This window comes from Vombatus ursinus, unplaced genomic scaffold (genome assembly GCF_900497805.2).
Source record: "Vombatus ursinus unplaced genomic scaffold, bare-nosed wombat genome assembly UNPS02014798.1, whole genome shotgun sequence".
NCBI classification, from domain to species: Eukaryota; Metazoa; Chordata; class Mammalia; order Diprotodontia; family Vombatidae; genus Vombatus; species Vombatus ursinus.
This window is the reverse complement of record NW_020954576.1, coordinates 45,920,248-45,939,628: the sequence shown is the minus strand read 5'-3', so window position 1 is coordinate 45,939,628 and position 19,381 is coordinate 45,920,248. Positions and strand designations below refer to the sequence as shown.

Below are 19,381 nucleotides of genomic sequence, written 5' to 3'. Positions count from 1 at the left end.
ATCACCAGACCAAATATAAAGTCTTCTGGCATTCAAACCTCTTCATAATCCTACCTTTCCAGTCTTTTTATATCTTGCTGTCCTCTAGGCATTCTATGATTTCATTACATTGGCCTGTCAATTCCCTGAATACAGTACTCATCTTCCAATTTGATGTCTTTGCACTGTCTATCCCCTAGGCCTCAAATGCTCTGTGTCCTCACCTCAGCTTCTTAGTTCCCTTGGCTTCCTTCAAGACAGCCCAAAGCCTACCTTCTGCAGGAGAACTTTCCTGGTGGTCTTTCTCCCTCCAAACCCATGTTCCCCTCTCAGATTACTCTAAAATACATCTTGTATGGACCTAATGATTCACATGTTGTGTCTTCTTGTAGAATGCATGTTCCATGAGGGCACGGATTGGTTTTACTTTTTTTTTTTTTAATGTCTAGTTAGGTGACTGCGGTACATAGTGAGAACTTAATAGATGCTTGCTGACTGACTACTGAGGACAAATAATCCCCTCTTTGTGACCCTACACAATCAACCAGATAAGTTAGTGCAAAACATATACAAAACAGAATCAGTTAATCACCTGCACATGTCACAAAGAGCAGCCAGAGATACTGAAAGGCTAATTAACTTGCCCGTGGTCACACTTCTGTTATGCATCAGCCTCCAACTGTAAGGGCCAACCCTCTATTGCCTCTCTTCTTCATCTGTAAAACAGAAGTTAGAGTACCTGCCATACCTGTCCAGCAGGAACAAATGAGATAACATGCAGAGGCCAAAGCTACATCAATGTAAAACAGGGAAGGAGAGGCAGTATGTTACACTGAAATGAGGATAAAAACACCTGCAGTACCTACCTCACAGGGCAGTTGTGAGAATCAAAGGAGACAATTATGTAGTATATCCTAACCATTCAATTCCTCAACCTACTCACTTCCCATGACCTGCTCCTCCACCTCAGACATACACAAAGATAGTAGTACACTTGATTTTTGTCACAAATGCACCACCTCCATTAGAATAATTATTTTGAATAATTCCAATCAATAATTCGTTAATTCCAAAATCCTCTTAACTGACCATAATCTATTAGCTATTCACCTCTCCCTCTGCCTTTCCTTACCACACCCTACTCTTCCTCCACATTGTGACCTCCAATCCCTCAACCCCTCAGTTCTCTCTCAAGCTATCACCCCTGCACTAGCCACTCTCTACTCTTTTCCCTGTCTTTACTCCTTAATCAACCAGTTAAACTCTACATTGTGCTCTTCTCTTGAGTCTCTGGTACCTTTATGTCACCAAATGTACCTAGCCAAGCCTCAGCCTTGGATCACCTCCCTGATCTTTAGTTCCTTCACTCCTATATACCTGCTGCTGAATGAAAGTGAAGAAAATGACACAACCATTCTGACTGGGTCCACTACATATTTATGTTACACAACCTCACTGGGCCCTCACTGCTGCTAGGCAATCCCACTATATTTTCCTTATCAACTCACTCTCCATAGGGGTTCTTCCAAAGCTTTTCATTCCTTCTCAAACTTTCCATGGTTCTGCCTATCCCCACCTTCTCGGAACCTGGCCTCATGTTTTACAGAAAAAAACTGAAGCCATTCACTGTGAGCTCTTTCTTCCTCATCTCAGAAGCTTTTTTGCAACTATTTCCCCCTTCACCCATTTCACATGAAGAGACAGCCTTACCCTTCCACCTGCACAAGGGTTCCTATTCCATCCTGTCTCCCTTTGTCACCCCTCTCTATCACTTATCTTGAATCTCTCCCTGTCTACTGGCCCCTTCCCTACTGCTTACAAATGTGTCCATGTCTCCTTCTCCTAAAAGGATGTTCACTTGATTCTTCCATGCCCACTATCATCCTGTATTTCTTCTGCCTTTTGTGGTTAAACTCCTTGAGAAAGCTGTCTCCAATAGGTGCCTCATCTTCCTCTCCTCTTGCTCTCTTCTTGACCCCTTACAATCTAGTTTCTGACCTCATCATTCCACCAAAACTGTTCCCTCCAAAGTGACCAATGATCTCTTAGTTGCTGTGAGAAATAACTCATTCGGACTCAGGAGGGATGAAGTTAAAAGCTCAATTTATTATGAAGTTGCAACCTCGGGTGTCCTATGGACTAGGACACACTGTACCAAAGCAGGAGTTCAATATTTATCTCTAACCCTGGCTGCAAAGTCCCTCCTGTGTTTCCTCATTGGCTGAGTACTCCGGAGTGTACAACTTTCTGGTATATCTATTACACATCTACTCCTTGACATGTCACCTCTCCTTCATACATCCCATGTTTAGAAAATGGTGTCTTAGCCCCTCCTGGAGGTGGAGAAGCTAATATTTATAAGCCTATTAAGCACTCTAAGCAAAGCTTAACCTTTGTCTTACTAACTTCTATCAGTAAAACAAGATAAGACCAGCTTTGTCCTATTTTACCTAGTTACTTTTAGCAATTGTTTCAATTTTATGGAATCTTTTGTTCTGATTAACTAACTTCTATTAGCAAAACAAGAGACCTACTGTATCCTGTTTTACTTAGTTACTTCTCTAGCTGTTTGCTCCAAATTTATGGGAACAAACATTTTCGTTATATCTCTCAGTTGCTAAATCCTATGGCCTTTTCTCAGTCCTCTTTCTTGATCTCTCTCTGCTCACTATGGAACATCCCCTTTTCCTTGGTAGCTTCTTTAGGTTCTCTCTCCTGGTTTTCCTACTTATCAAATTGGTCCTTCTTAGTCCCCCTTTGCCGGATCCTCATCCAGCCACACCTTCTAACCACTGGTATCCCACAGGGCTCTCTCTTGGGCCTTCTCTTCTCCCTCCATACTACTTCACTAGGTGATGTCATCAGCTGCCATGGATTCAATTATCATTTCTGTGCAGATATCTTTCAAATCTATTCATCTAGCTCTAACCTCTCTGTTGATTGACCTCTACTCTTGCATCTCCAACTGCCTATTGGCTATCTCAAACTAGATGATCTTTAAGACATTTTTTTTTTTAATTTTTAGGCAATTGGGGTTAAGTGACTTGCCCAGAGTCACACAGCTAGTAAGAGTCAAGTGTTTGGCTTGAGGCCAGATTTGAACTCGGGTCCTCCTGACTTCAGGGCTGGTGCTCTATCCACTGCACCACCTAGCTGCCCCCTCTTTAAGACATCTTAAACTCAACAAGTCCAAAACTAAACTCACCTGTCTTTTCCCCTAGACCCTTCCCCTCCCCCAGTCCAAACTTCCCTATTACTGACAAGGGCAGCACCATCCTTCCAGTACCCCAGGCTAGCAACCTACAGTCATCCCCAACTCCTCACTATCCCTTCACCTTCCATATCTGATCTGCTGCCAAGGCCTATCCATTTCATCTTTGTAACATGTCTCAATCATGCCCCCTTCTCTGACACAAATGCCACTCTGGTGCAGGCTGCCATCAGCTCATGCTTGGACATTGCAATAGCTTGCTGGTGGGTCTACTTGCCTCAGAACTCTGTCCACTCCAATCCACCCTCCAGTACCTCCAGGCTACCATACTACCTCCTACACACTAAACTCCAGGAGCAGTTACCTCCAGAATCAAGTACAGAATCCTCTAACAAATTCCTTTTGATCCTTATTCCTCCTCCCCCTCCCTCACCCTTTCTAATCTTCTGACACCTTACACCTGGCCACACACTCTAATCAAGCGATCCCTCTTGCTGTTTCCCAAACCAAAGACACTCTATCTCGGTGCTCCAGGTATTTTTATTTTTTTCTGGCTTCCCCTCCTCATCTCTGCCCCTTAACTTCCTTCAAGTCCCAACTAAAACCCCATCTTCTACAGGTAACCCTTCCCAAGCCTTATTATTTTTGGTGCCTTCCCTCCGTTAATTATTCCCAAGTTATCCTTGTTTGCACACATTTGTCTTCTCCATTAAATTATGAGCTCCTTGAGAGAATGTCTTTTTTCCCATCCCAGGGCTTAGCACTGTGCCTGGCACATAGTAGGCGCTTAATAAACGCTTATTGGCTGAGTGACTATAATTGAATGTCAAATGTAATTATCATAACTTCCACCCAAGGGATACAGGCCACAGGTGCTCCTCATGTTTTCCTCAAAAACAGACAGTCGGGCCCTTGGAAATTGTGACGCATTTTCCTGTTGGTTTTTTTTCCCCCTTTGGGCAGGGAACCCCACGGTGACCCCTCTGGCCTGGGCGCGGAGTGCACAAGAGACAAGAAAACAGGAAGGGCGGAAAGGGAAAACTATTGTTGAGGTTTCCAGAAACAAAAAGAAAGCTCGAGGTGCCCTGGGGCCTGCTCGAGGGCGGCCCCCCGTCAGGAGCCCAGAGGGTCCAGGCGTGGTCGCTTCAGGAGCCACCAAGCGGCGCAGACTCCCAGCCTGTATCAGACACATGGGGTGGGGGGGGGAGGTGTAAGGGGTGTAGAGGAGCTTTGTACCAATAAGGCAATGCGGCAGCTTTCCGACACCAGCGGAAATGGCTTTCCCCAGGCCTCCCGCAGCTTCCGGTTCCCTCCCCCTCCCCCACAACGTTCCCAGAGGGCGGAGCGTCATTTACGGTCAATGTTAGGGCGGGGCCGTCTCCAGCAGGAAGAGCTCCACTCCCCCGCCCCTCAGGAGGAGCCGTTCGGGGATAAACGCGGACTCCTCCGGAGCGGGTCCCACCCAGCGCCAGCACCTGACGCTGTCTGTTAAATGCTGATAGAGTCACCTCGGCGTCAGTCGGCAGAGAAGAGCAACCGCTGGCGATGTTTCGGGTCCGAGGAGCCCGAGTCCACCTCGACCAGCGCGCGGCAGCCATGGGGGCGTGTCCACGCCGCGGAGCCTGGCTCCGCTCCGTGGGGCTCCTTGGGGCGCTGGCGCTGCTCGCCCTGCCGCGGGCCAGCGGTGAGGAGGGGCGTCGGCGGGGTGGGGAGGGAGGGAAGACAAAGCGGGGAGGGGTCGAGGGTGCGGGGGGCGGGGGAATGGCCGCAGACCCAGACCGCTGTCCCTCCCCGCCAGACCGCGCCTCGCCCCGGGTCCTGAGCCGCGCTCGCTTCCAGCTGGGGCTTGGTCGGCGGTCGACGAGCCTTTCTGGTGGTCCAAGCTCGGGGGAACGCTTTCTATTAGTGCTTTCATAATGCTCACAATTACGCTGTTGATTTATGGAAACGGAATCCCGAGCCATTAAAACGAATCAAGCGTTTATTGAGCACTTGCTGTGTGCCAGGCTGGTGACTGGAGCTGAAGATAAAAATGAAACGGCTCTTGGAGACCTCAGTCTAATGAATGCGAGGGATAATGGAGCTGGCGCATCTGTAAAGGTGTGACCATAAAATAGCGAGGCCGGCGCTGCGGGTGGCCTTTAAATTGACTAAAGGGGAAGTCGGTGTCGCCACGCTTTCTCCACTCCAATTGTTGTTTTGTTTTTGTTTTTGTTGGGAGGTTTTTGGCCGCTGGAAGAATCCTTAGAATAACCGAAGTAGTTTCACCACGTGACTACCATAACAGAAATAAGGAAAGTTATACATATATACATGTGTGTATATATACATATATACACATATGCATACATATACAGAAGGCAGAATGCTTGAGTGGGCTAGGTATCTTTGCTTTAAGTTGCTTGAGAACGTCTTTCAGACACAGTTATTTGTAGGTTAGCACTAATCCTCATTTCTCCTGAAGGGTTTTTGAGCAAACCATATTATTGAGAGAGTATGGAGCATCCCGTTTGTCTCAGTAATGTTATCTTGTATGGCTCCTGAGTTGGGAGAGAAGTTACTTAAGTCCTAATATTAATGTACAGTTGCTAGTCCTTTGTGAGGTTAACTGAATCAAAATGGGGGACAAAAAGTATTCGCAATTGGCTCAACCATTCATCGGGTGTCCTTCCTTTTAAAACTATTTGGAAAAAAATTTGGAAATAATTAGGGCTGAACTCAGGACTCCACATTTGTTTTATAGTGATAACTCATACTTTGTCACAGCAGTTGAAAGCCCAAATCTTGGAGCTATTTCTATTGAAATACCACTAGAAAAGTAACTAGAGATTTGTGAATGAGGTTTTGAAATCAAATTTTGATTATCATTTTGCCTCCCTGAAACATAAACTCATGTTAGTGCTTTGACTGTGATATGACCCATATTATATCAATCCTTGTTTCTTGAATGCCTATGCCAAGGGTGAGAGGAAACCTGGTGTCATGGTTGAAAAAGAAGGGAAGAGAATCAGCAATGGTGCCTACTATGTGCTAGGCACCGTGCTAAGCACTTTTACAAATATTACCTCTCTGATGTTATATTATGGTCATTTTTTACTTGATGAAACTGAGATAAACAAGTGAGCTGCCCAAGGTCATACAGCTAGTAAATGTCTGAGGCTGGATTTGAAAACAGTATTCTTAGAAAGATAATTAAGATTCTTTTAATGAATGTCTTCCTTCTTACTGGAATTATGTATAGTTTGTAATATTTAATCACTCTTTTTTAGGTGATTGTAGTGCTGCTACTCTGCCAGTAATTCTTCATGCTCATCCAGAAGAATATGATGCTGATAAAACCTTTGTTCCTGGATACTCTGTAGTTTACAAATGTGATACTGGTTATGTTAAACTACCCGGAAAAACAGACATAATTTATTGCCAGGGTGTGGAATGGTCAAAAATGTCACAATTTTGTGATCGTAAGTTGTTTAATTTAGGTTTGTTTTTAAGGTAAATAACTTGATTGTTAAAAACTAAGTGCTTAACAAACTGTGTAGAGGCAGTAAGGCCTTATAGATAGGACACTGATCTTGAAATCTGAGTCCATATTCTACCTCAGAGGGTTACTGATTATGTGGCTCTGGGCAAGGTAGGTAAAACTTTCTGTGCCACATTTTCCTCATCTGTAAAATGAAGGGATTAGGCTCAGTGGAAGGTCCTTCCACTCTAAATCTATAATCTTGTGAATTTTAACGCTTTAAATATCCCTAACATCTTACTCTTTTTTCCTTATGTGTCCTGTGCTTTGTCAATGCTCAATATTTGTTATATTTTTTTCCTTCTGTAGGACCAGTTTGAAAGCTATGTAGTAGTACCTGGAATTGTTTAATTTGTATTTCTTTGATCTGTAGTGAGGTTGAATTTTTTTTCAGGTTATTACTGACATGCTTTCACTTTTATAAATTATCCTTTGACTATGCAAAGTGAACTGAGTATCACTCTTTACTATTTGTTAAGTTGTTATATAATTTTTGATGCAGTATTCCTAATTTTTTGTTTTTCTTTTTGTGCCTTGCAGATAGTAAGCACTTAATGTTTGTTCCATTGAATTATTGGGTATTTTTTGTTTATAATTTTTTCATGCAGTTAAATCAGTTTGTCTTGTTCCTCACAATATCTCATTTACTTAATGATTTTTATATGCCCTTCGCAACTGAGACAAAATGTTCCCCTTTTCATTTTTAACGATTACTTTTGTATGTTTACATCTGTAATAGAGATGCAATTTTTTATGGTATGAGTTGAGATTCAACTTTTGTTTTTGTCATATTGCTGTCTGGTTTTCCAAAAATATTTGTTAAATAATCCTTAACCTAGTTTTTATTTTCCACAAATTCTATCAAACATACCCACATTTGAATGTGTCAGTTCTGTTTCTGTGATCTTTATCCTATTCGTCTTTTTTCATCCCAAGAATGAAGTAATTTTGATACGAAACTCCACTCAATTAAAGATTTTATAGGAAGACATAGACAAGAGTTGAACAGGATTAAGAAGGGATATGTATATGTAATAATCTTCCATTGTTGGAGGAAGTATTCACATTCAGTAAGTTGTTTTCTGACTTACAACTCACTTATTTAAAGTCACTTAGTAAACAGGCTCCATGAGGTGGAATATAGCAGAGAACCCAAAAGTAAGCAAACATAGGCCTCTTAAGAGGCAAAAATGGATGTCAGGAAGTCTTTACAGTAGTGGTTGATGTACATTAGGATTAACCCTTTCCTCACAGGCTGTTCTGTTCTACACAGTTGTAAGTTTGTTAGTTGTCTGATTTGAAAGCCCATACTAGGTTAGAAGCATCAAATTACAGAATCAAATCTGAATTGGAAGAGACCTTATAAGCCATATAACCCAAACCATCCTTGAATAAGAATTTCTTCTATAATGCAATTGGTAAGTGATAATCCAGCCTTTGTTTAAAGACCTGCATTGGGATGAGAGTAGAGTGATCCATTTTATATTACATATATACCCATTTCACTTTTGATAGTTCTGATTATTAGGAAATTTTTCCATATATCAAACCCAGATCTGCCTCTCTGTAACTTCTGTCCTGTTGCTCCTAGTTTTATCTTCTGAAACCAAGGAGAACAAGTCTAAACTCTTTAAAAACTTGAGGATGGTGATCATGTTTCCTAGTCCAAATCTTCACATTGTCAAACTAAAAAATTCTTGTTTCTTTCTACTTGTTCCGGTATGGCATAATTTCAGTGCCCTTCACAGTACTGGCCACCCTTCCCTCTATGTTCTCTGTCTCAGGTTCCTGTGTGCTTCCTTCCACCTCAAAGTCTACATTCCAATGATCCTTCCTGAAAGGTGGTACGCTGAACTGTACGTGTTTATTCAAGTGTGGTCTGGCAATGCAGTCCTGGGCAAAGAAGTCAGACTTCTTTGGCTGCCATTCTATACTATTGATTCCTTGGACTGTCAGTCTGCTAAAACCTCTGATCTTTTTCAAACAGATTTTACTCTAAGCTTGCCTTTCCAATCATGTACTCAAGAAGTATTTTTTGAAAATAAGTATGAAAATTGAAATTTAACAGGGATAAATGTAATCTTATTAGATTTAAACCAGCAATTTAGTCATTCGAGTTCTTTTCAGTTCCTGACTTTTTGTTCACTGTTATTAGCTATACCTCTCCTAAACTTCATGTCATCTGCACCTTTGATGAGCATTTTGTTGATTGAAATGTTAAGCTAGAGTGGTCCCTAGGATGTTTTATTGGAAACTTCCCTCCGAGTTGACATCAAGCTGTTAATGACTACTCTTGGGGTCTGGCAGTAAGTAAGGCAGTTAGGAATCCACAAAATCTATTCGCCATCTCCATCTTCTCTGCAAGAATAACATGAGACTTTTTTCAAATGCTTGTTAAAATCTAGGTAAATTTATACTTGCAATATTTGCTTGATCTACCAAGCAGGGCATTGGATTCCCTTGGCCCTGCTCTTCAGTGCCTGGGCCAAGTCCTTGAATCTACAGTTGGCTCTTCTCTGCCTCCAAGGATCATACTCCTTCGAGCTACTTTCACTGATTTTCTGTTCTGTGCTGGATTCAGTATCTGCTACTAGACCAGTGGACAAGACGCTGTGGACAGTAGGGCTGAGAAATATAATCCACCTCAACCCCTTGCTGTGTGCTCTGGTAGAGTGCTGGGCTTCATATTGTACCAGTCTGCTTTCTGACCTGGCTTTTTCCCTCTCTCCTCCCTACATGAAACCTGTTAAAAGAGTAACCCTGTTAAAAAGTAAAATAAGGTCCGTATAGCATGACTTGTTTTTGATAAAGTCAGGTGGACTTCTCCTGATGACCAGATGCTATTCTAGATTATTCACTAACCATTCTGAATTTTTGCCAGGAATTAAAGTCAGACTTACTGATTTTTAACTTGCAGGTCACTCCTTGCATTTTTAAGAACTGAGACGTTTGCCCTCTTCCAGTACTTTGACAGTTCTTCTGTTCCCTACAATATTTCATTGATCACAGTGCCTCTTCAACCATATCTAACAATATTTTAAGGTTCTGTACATTTTGTTTAAAAACAAAATTTTTATCAAGTTGCTTTTTGTTTTGCACATGTCTCTGCAGAAAAGTGACTATAGCCATTCCTTCTTAAACCCTACTACCACCGCTAAAACTCCTCCTTGTAACAAAGAAAAATGTTTGAACAAAACCAACTTGATAAAACTGCATGTGACAACATGTACCATATTCCATTTATATCGTACTCCACCTCTTCTCAGAGGAGAATAATGTTTCAATATGAGTTTTCCTGAATTGATATTATTTATGACAGTGCATCAATTTCACTGCCTTTTAGTATTGTTATTGTAGTGATTGTTGAACATTTAAAAAAAAAAATCCAAATTAGTGAATAGTTGGGTTCCATAGGTAGCCGCATAGTTCTTTAGACACTCCTTCTTTTTTCCACAACTGAATGATTTCTCTGTCTTTAGAATTTCCTCTTGAGCTTCTCATTCTTTCTGGGATAACTTTCTCTATAGAATTTTTAGGCCATGGAATGCTACTTTCCTTTCTCTGAAGAAGAAATCTTCTCCTAAAATCTAGGGTGTGTGCCACTTTCTAGCTTTCCTGGCTTTCTCAATCATGAATTCTAGAACCAAGTATAAAATAGCTGTTCCTTTAATGGTTTCTGTATTACTTTTTAAAAAATAAATTTATTTATTTTTAGTTTTCACTTCCATAAGATTTTGAGTTTTAAATTTTTTCCCCCTCCCTTCCTGCACCCCTCCCCAAAACAGCATGCAATCTGATAAGGCTCTTTATATACATTCACATTAAACATATTTTCACATTAGTCATGTTGTAAAGAAGAATTAGGTCCAATGGGAGGAACCATGAGAAAAAAAAAACCAAAACAATTCAAAAAAAAAGAGCAAATGGTATGCTTCTACCTGTATGCAGACTCCATAGTTGTTTCTGTGGATGTGGATAGCATTTTCCATCATGAGTCGTTTGGAGTTGTCTTAGGTCCTTGCATTGCTGAGAAGAGCTAAGGCTATCAAAGTTAGTCTTTGCACAATGTAGCTGTTATGTGTACAGTGTTCTCCTGGTGCTTCTCATTTGACTTGGCATCAATTCATATGAGTCTTTCCAGGTTTTTCTGAAGTCTGCCTGCTCATTTCTTATAGCACAGTAGTAGTCAATTACATTTGTATCCCCCAACTTTTACAGCCATTCCCCAGTTGATGGGCATCCTCTCAATTTCCAATTCTTTGCCACCACAAAAAGACCTGCTATGAATATTTTTGTACATGTAGGTCCTTTTCCCGTTTGTGTGATCTCTTTGGGATATAGCCCTAGAAGTGCTATTGCTGGGTCAAAGGGTATGCACAGTTTTAATAGCCTTTCTGTATAGTTTCAAATTGCTCTCCAAAATGGTTGAATCAGTTCACAATTCCACCAACGATGCATTAGTGATCCAATTTACACACATCTTTCCAGCATTTATTATTTTCTTGTTTTATCATGTTGGCCATTCTGATAGATGTGATGTGGTACCTCAGAGTAGTTTTGATTTGCATTTATCTAATCAGTAGTGATTTAGAGCATTTTTTCATATGACTATAGATGGTTTTAATTTCTTCAGCTGAGAACTGCCTGTTCATATCTTTGACCATTTATCAATTGGGGAATGACTTGTATTGTTATAAATTTGACTTAATTCTCTATATATTTTAGAAATGAGGCCCTTATCAGAGAGACTGGTTGTAAAAATTCTTTCCCGATTTTCTACTTTCCTTCTTATCTTGGTTGCATTGGCTTTGTGCAAAAACTTTACAATTTAATGTAATTAAAATCATCCATTTTTGCATTTCCTAATATCCTCTATCTCTTGTTTGGTCATAAATTCTTCTCTTCACTGTAAATCTGACAGGTAAAGTATTCATTGCTCTCCTAGTTGGCTTATACTATCAGCCTTCATATATAAATTATGTACCCATTTTGACTTTATCTTGGTATATGGTGTAAGATGTTAGTGTATGCCTAGTTTCTGCCATACTGATTTCTAGTTTTTCTTCTTTCTTTTCTTTTTCCTTTTTTTTTTTTTTTAAAGGCAGTTGGGGTTAAGTGACTGCCCAGGGTCACACAGCTAGTAAGTGTCAAGTGTTTGGTCTGAGGCCGGATTTGAACTCGGGTCCTCCTGACTTCAGGGCTGGTGCTCTATCCACTGCGCCACCTAGCTGCCTCGCTAGTTTTTCTTAAATAGTGAGTTCTTATCCCAGAAGCTGGAGTCTTTGGGTTCATCAAATAGTAGATTTACCATAGTCATTGACTACTGTGTCTTGTGTACTTGATCCAGCACTCTATTTCTTAGCCAGTACCAAGTAGTTTTGATGATTACTGCTTTATAATAAAATTGAAGACCTGGTACTGTTAAGGCCACCTTCTCTTGCATTTCTTTTCATTAATTCCCTTAATATTCTGGACCTTTTGTTCTTCCAGATGAATTTTGTTACTGTTTTTTCTAGCTGTATAAAATAAGTTTTTGGTAGTTTGATTGGTATGGCACTGAATAAGTAAATTAATTTAGATAGAATTGTCCTTTTTATTATATTAACTCAGCCTGCCCATGAACAACTGATATTTTTCCAAGTATTTAGATCTGACTTTATTTGTGTGAAAAGTGTTTTGTAATTATGTTCATATAGTTCCTGGGTTTGTTTTGGCAGATAGACTCCCACATATTTTATGTCTACAGTAACTTTAAATGGAAATTTTTTTTTTTTTTAAGGATTTGCCCAGGATCACACAGCCAGTAAGCGTCTGAGGCTAGATTTTGAACCCGGTCCTCCTGACTCCAAGGCTGGTGCTCTATCCACTGTGCCACCTAGCTGCTCCTGGAATTTTTCTTTCTATCTCTTGCGGTTGGGCTTTGTTAGTAATATATAGAAATGCCAGTGATTTATATGGGTTTATTTTATATCCTGCAACTTTGCCAAATTTGTTTATTATTTCAGGTAATTTTTTACTTGATTCTCTAGGATTCTTTAAGAATACCATCGTACCATCTGCAAAGAGTGATAGCTTTGTTTCTTCTTTGCCTATTCCAATTCCTTCCATTTCTTTTTCTCCTCTTATAGCTAAAGCTAACATTTCTAGTACAATATTGAATAACAGTGGTGATAACGGACATCCTTGTTTCAACCCTGATCTTACTGGAAATGCTTCTAGCTTATCCTCATTGTATATAATGCTTGCTGATGGTTTTCTCTGTATTACTTTTGAAGAGTGAAGTTTTCATTAAGCCAATTTTGATAAAGGAGAATGGCTTTTAGAGGCAATAGTAGAAGTTGATACCTTGTAAATGGGGTAGGATACAGATTAAAAATTGACACGAACTCGAACATAAGTCTAGGGATGTTTAGCATCAGGACAAAGAATCTTACATACATCTCAGTTGCCTTGAGAAGAAGTAGATATTGGTGTGTGTAGAGTTGGTCCTTAACCAATTGATATCCCCCTCAAGCTAGCTGATGTAATAATAGAAGGGGCTTATAACGTGTTTTAAATGAAACACAGACTTTATACCTAATTGCACCTTTATAAAATCTTCAGTTTCACTGGTGGAATTGGAAGGGCAACCTGCAGTTGGCTGGCAAAAAGTTGGTCACAATCCTTTCAAAAGCTAAACTTGCCAGTCCTGGACACAGCCCCACTCACCCATTCCCTTACTCATCTTTGGTGTCTTGGAGCAGATTGACTCACCCAGTGGAATACTCTGTTTCATTTAGGGAGCAGAGAGAGAGAGAGGGAGAAAACCAAGTCAGAAAGTAGATTGGTGAAGTATGACCCAGCACTCTACCAGAGCACCCAGCAAGGGATTGAGGTGGATTATATTTCTCAGCCGTGTAACACTGTTCATAGCATCTTGTCCACTGGTCCACTGAATCCAGCATGGAACAGAGAATCAGTGGAAATGGCTCAACGGAGTATGACCCCTGGCAGCAGAGAAGAGAGCCTACTGTGGTTTCAAGAAGGACCTAGCCCAGGCACTGAGGAGAGGAGCAGACTAAGAGAACCTATCTGAGCAACCTGCTCGACAGAGATGCTACTCTCAGTGGTGCAGCTTGAGGACACTGTAAGAAGAGAAACGACATGGAGGCCCTACAGTACTGGAAGCATTAGTTACTTAGGCTAAATATGTTTCCTGCATGTGTACTTCACTACCAGTATACTCTTAGTTTTGCCTCACTCTTTTTTTTTAAAGAGTATTTCCCAGTATTGTCTGGGGAAAGGGATTGTGACTTTACTTTTAGAAAATCCTGGGTGAACTCTTACAGATAGGAGGACGAGGCATTGTAGCAGCATGATTGCTAACTCTTGTGTATTATTAAGATGGAGGTAGCTCAGATGAACTAAAATTGACACAGGCTTTTTGTATTACAGGGAACTGAAGAAGGAGCATTTGTTTTCCTCTCAGGACCCTACCTTCAGCTGTTTGCTTCTCCACTTGCCCTTTCCTTATCTACAGCCACTTCTCTGCTACTTGTTGGTCCAGATTATGAGAATGCTTTTGATGCTGGCAGTAATTTAAAAGACAACCGTGGTTAACCACACAGGCAGTGCTCACTTAGGTACCTTTGAAATAGATTTAGAGGTAGATGGGGCTTTAGGGGTCATTTAGTTCAACCTCCTTCATTCTGCATTGGAAAAACTGAGCCCAAGATGTTAATTAACTTGCCCAAGGTCACACCACTGTAGTTAAGTGCCCCAATGGGACTTCTTTTTTTGTTTCTGTTTTTGTTTTTGACTTTTACTTTATTATATCTATAGTCTTTTTTTTTTTAGGTTATACATGTGCAGCTATGCAAAACACTTCCATAGTAGACATGCTGTGAAAAACTAACTCTATTTTCCTTAATTCTGTCCTGTACCCCCATTTATTCTGTTCTTTCTTTTGACCCTTCCCTCTTCAGAAGTATTTGCTTCTGATTACCCCCTTTACCAGTCTGCCTCCTCTCTATCATCACCCTACTGTCTTGTCCCCTCCCCCCCCATTTTCCTGTAGGGTAAGACAGATTTCCATACCCGATTGAGTGTGTATGTTATTCCCTCCTTACGTCAAATTCTATAAGAATAAGATTCACTCATTCCCTCTCACCTTCCCCATTTCCCCTCTACTGTAAGAGCCTTTTCTTTTCTGTTTTTTTTTGTGACATAGTTTACCCCGTTCTACCTCTCCCTTTCTTCTTCTCCTACTAGAATCCTCTCACCCCTTAATTTTATTCTCCAGATATGACCCCTTCATTTTCAGCTCACCCTGTGCCCTCTATCTATCTATATTTATATATACATACATATAATTTTTTCCTCTCCAACTACCCTAATACTGACAAAAGGTCTCATGATTTACAAATATCTTTCCATGCAGGAATACAAGCAGTTCAACCTTAATAAGTCTCTTACGATTATCTCTTTCCTGTTTACCTCTTCATGGTCCACTCGAGTCTTGTATTTGAAAATCAAATTTTCTATTCAACTCTGGTCTTTTCATCAAGAATGCTTGAAAGTCCTCTATTTCACTGAATGACCATTTTTTCCCCAGAAGGATTATACTCGGTTTTGCTGGGTAGATGATTCTTGGTTGTAATCCTATCTCCTTTGCCCTCCAGAATATTATATTCCATGCCCTGCAGTCCCTTAATGTAGAAGCAGCTAAATCTTCTGTTATCCTGATTGAGTTTCTACAATACTTGAATTGTTTCTTTCTGGCTGCTTGTAATATTTTCTCCTTGACCTGGGAACTCTGGAATTTGGCTACAGTATTCCTAGGAGTTTTTCTCTGGGGATCTCTTTCAGGAGGAGATCGGTAGATTCTTCCAATTTCTATTTTGCTTTCTGGTTCTAAAATATCAGGACAGTTTTCCTTGGTAATTTCTTGAAAGATGATGTCTAGGCTCTTTTTTTGATCATGGCTTTCAGATAGTCCAATAATTTTTAAATTCTCCTGGATCTATTTTCCAGGTCAGTTGTTTTTCCAATGAGGTATTAAACATTGTTTTCTAATTTTTCATTCTTTTGAATTTGTTTTACAGTGTCTTGATTTCTCATAAAGTCACTAGCTTCCAATTGTTCTATTCTGATTTTTAAGGAAGTGTTTTCTTCAGTAAGCTTTTGGATTTCCTTTTCCATTTGGCGAATTTTGCTTTTTAGGGCATTCTTCTCCTCATTGGCTTTTTGGACCTCTTTTGCCATTTGGGTTAGGCTATTTTTTAAGGTGTTGTTTTCTTCAGTATTTTTTGGGGTCTCCTTTAGCAAGCTGTTGACTGGTTTTTCATAATTTTCTTGCATCACTCTCATTTCTATTCCCAGTTTTTCCTCTACTTCTCTTACTTGCTTCTCACAATTCATTTTGAGCTCTTCCAAGGCCTGGGACTGATTCATGTTTTTCTTGGAGGCTTTGGATGTGGGAGCTTTGACTTTGTTGTCTTCTTCTGGTTGTATGTTTTGATCTTTTTTGTCACCAAAGTAAGATAATATAGTCTGACTCTTTTTGCGCTCCTTACTCATAATCCCAGCCAGTTACTTGAGTTTTAAACTCTTTGTTAAGGTAATAGTCTGCTTCCAATGTGGAGAATGTACTGTCCCAAGCTTCGGGGGTTTTATACAGCTGTTTTCAGAGCTACTTCTAGGGACCTGTAAATTTTCAGTTCTTCCAAGGTGGTGTGATAAGGGGTAAGGTGTTTCCTCTCCACCGCCACAACAAGCTCCACCATGCCAGCATTCCTCCTCGAGGAGCCCCAGGACTGCCCCTCAGAACTGTGACCTAGATCCAAGCATGGGAAAAGCAAGAGATCCTTGCAGCCCCTCTCTGATCAGCCACTCAATTCCCCCTCAGTTTGTGGGCCAGAAACTCAGGAGGCAGCCGCTGCCCTGGACTTGTGGCTGGGGTCTAGCTTCTCTCTCTCACTGCGGTCACAGACTTTTCCCAGTGACCTTCTAGGTTGTCTTTGGTGTTCATGTGTTGAGAAGTCTGGAAACCACCAAAGCTGCCCACGGTTCAGCCCTCTGAGGCCTACTGCAGGTTCGCTGCGGCCTGTGCGCCAACGCCAAATTGTGCTCCTCTCCCAGCCTGGCGCAGTATACCTTTCCTATCAACCATTCAGGCTGTCTTTGGCTAGAAATTTGTTTCACTCTGTCTTTTTGTGGGTTCTGCTGCTTTAGAATTTGTTTAGAGCCATTTTTTTTACAGGTATTTGGAGGGGTTTGGGGGAGAGCTCAAGCAGGTCACTGCTTTCCCTCTGCCATCTTGGCTCTACCCCATTTTTCCTCACTCTTAACTATTGCTTTTTGTTTCTGGGGAGAATCCACCCCAAGCTTATGGGAAGTAGAACTGTTGGGTAGTTACTTTTTTACTATCCTATCTTAGTAAATGTCTTTTCCTTGAGCTTACTGTATCTATGAGCTAACTATTTAAAAATAAGTATACTGGTTGGGGCTCATGAGCTATAATTTTAGTAGTGTAAACCCATCAAGTTCCTTTGAACCCTGGAGGTAATGGTTTCCCCTTTTTGAGACCCAACCTATGTCCTTTGAATGCTGGATTTAGAAGAAAGTGCTACCAGAGAGGGCTCTACATGGTATTATAACACTTAGCGATAGCTATTGTTATCATTAATGATGGTGATACCAGATTACCAAAAAAAAATTGAATTTTATTCAGCATATTCTTTTAAGGAGACAAGGAAATTTGTAATACAGTTTAGAATTCTACCCAACATACTTTGTAAAAAAAAATTAAACAATTTTGGTGTTTTAGGGGGTGAACTTCAGTTACCCAGGAGGCTTATTCATATGGAATTGCCCATTCCCTGGAAGTACCAAATAAATAGAAATAATACTATATTTTAAATGTGTTATCAGTTTAAAGTGTGAATTATTTTCAATTCAGTAGGTATTTCTTGAGCAACTAGTAGTTTACTTCATGCTTACATTTCTTGGGTAACACACTGTGTAGAGTAATACAGGAGGCATAAGAGAATGTAGAACACAAGTCTGCTGTCTCCAGTACATTAGTCTTTATGAGAAGGTCTAACAGGTACTTGAAGTAATAATTAAAGAATATTTACAATGCCATTTATCATTGAAATTAGTATAAACTAATCAATCCAGTAGAGACCTGGATCTCCAGAGGAACTCTATCTTCTCCCCCAGTTAATCCACTCAACTCTGACCTAATCTGAGCTATCCTGATTACTTGATGAGTGACTAAAAACTCACTTAGCCTGTTTATATCTGCCTTGCTGCAGACCCCTGTTTGACCTCCCATTTATCTATCCATAAGGAAACTAGGGCTTGTCCAGTTCAAGCATCTTATCTGCTCTGCCACTATGAGAGTGCTCTCACTTCCTTATGACCCTCCTACTTGTTATCTTGTCCTAGGAAAAGTAGTTAAATCAGTGATACCATTGCTACTAGAGTGAATATAACAATTATTTGCCCTGTAGAATTACCCACAGTTCCTTTGACTTCCTTCTGCAGGTCAAAACTCCCTTCCCTGGTTCCAACTTCTCTTGTGTGTGTTATTTTCCCCTATTAGAAATAAACTTACATAATTATATCTCCACTGCCTGCCATATGTGCCTATTGCATAGTAGGTGCTTAATAAGGCCTTTTTCATTCATTTGATTATCAAAGGATTCCTGGAAGAAATGAGTTTTGAATATGGTAAGAGTGATAAAAAATCCAGAATAACATCTCTCTTTTGCATGTAATGTTGAATTAGAAACTCATTCCTATACAGACATTGTAGAGAATTTTTTTTTTGCTATATAGCATACCATGGTATATTGTAGGGCTTTTTTTCCCTTTGTAAGCTTCTTGAGGAAAATATTTTGATCAACTATTCATGACTCCACTCCTTTATTCATGTCCTTTTCCCTTTTGTTCTCAGGTAGCTGTGGTACCCCAAATCGTTACACTTCTATGCAGCTGAATGCCACATTCATAAATAAAAATTACTTTCCTATTAACAGCACTGTGGCTTATTTATGTCGGCCAGGATATACTCTCAGTAAATTTGGGCCTCTTATCAGTACTTGTCAAGATGATGCAACATGGTCACCTGTCTCAGAGTCTTGTAAAAGTGAGTAATTCTGTCACATATATTGTATCTTAGTCATTATTATTGGAATTTTCCATTCATTTATGTGGAACTACTGAATCCATATTCTTTCCTGTGATATATTTTCATACTTAATTACAGGCTGCCATATACTTTTAAAATTTTGATTGTTTACAGAGAATCTTTGTACTGTTGATTTTTTTCAGCAATAATTTTCATTGATGCGTTTTATTTTTACATCACTTATTTCAGAATGTTCTTCCCTTGACCCCAACCCCACCCCCATGATGGACCTGTGTATTCAGTGATCCGTCCCTATAACAAAAAACCCCAAAACATTTACTTCACGTTGAACACATCCAACTGTTTGCACTATTTTGCACCCGTAATTTCCGACTTCTCCACCAAAAAGGGGAGATTCATTTCTTCGTCTCCTTTGGTGCAAGTTTAATGATTAAAATGACTTAGCAGTTGACTTCATTTTAGTGCTCTTTTCTTTTGTTATTGAGTATATTTTCCTGTGCAGTTTATGTCATTCAACATTACTTCATAGAAGTCT

General features: G+C 40.2%; 1 protein-coding gene across 4 annotated transcripts in view; it reads left to right on the top strand.

The window, feature by feature from the left end:
- The first annotated feature begins 4,565 nt into the window (after positions 1-4,565).
- Positions 4,566-19,381, top strand: part of LOC114050102 (membrane cofactor protein-like) — a 50,657-nt gene continuing 35,841 nt past the window's right edge. For all 4 annotated transcript variants that reach the window (XM_027871665.1, XM_027871666.1, XM_027871662.1 and 1 more), the window contains exons 1-3: positions 4,566-4,874; positions 6,460-6,651; positions 18,652-18,843. In XM_027871665.1, coding sequence (XP_027727466.1) covers positions 4,736-4,874; positions 6,460-6,651; positions 18,652-18,843 — 523 coding nt within the window. In that variant the 5' untranslated portion in view covers positions 4,566-4,735. The remainder of the gene's footprint in view (positions 4,875-6,459; positions 6,652-18,651; positions 18,844-19,381) is intronic.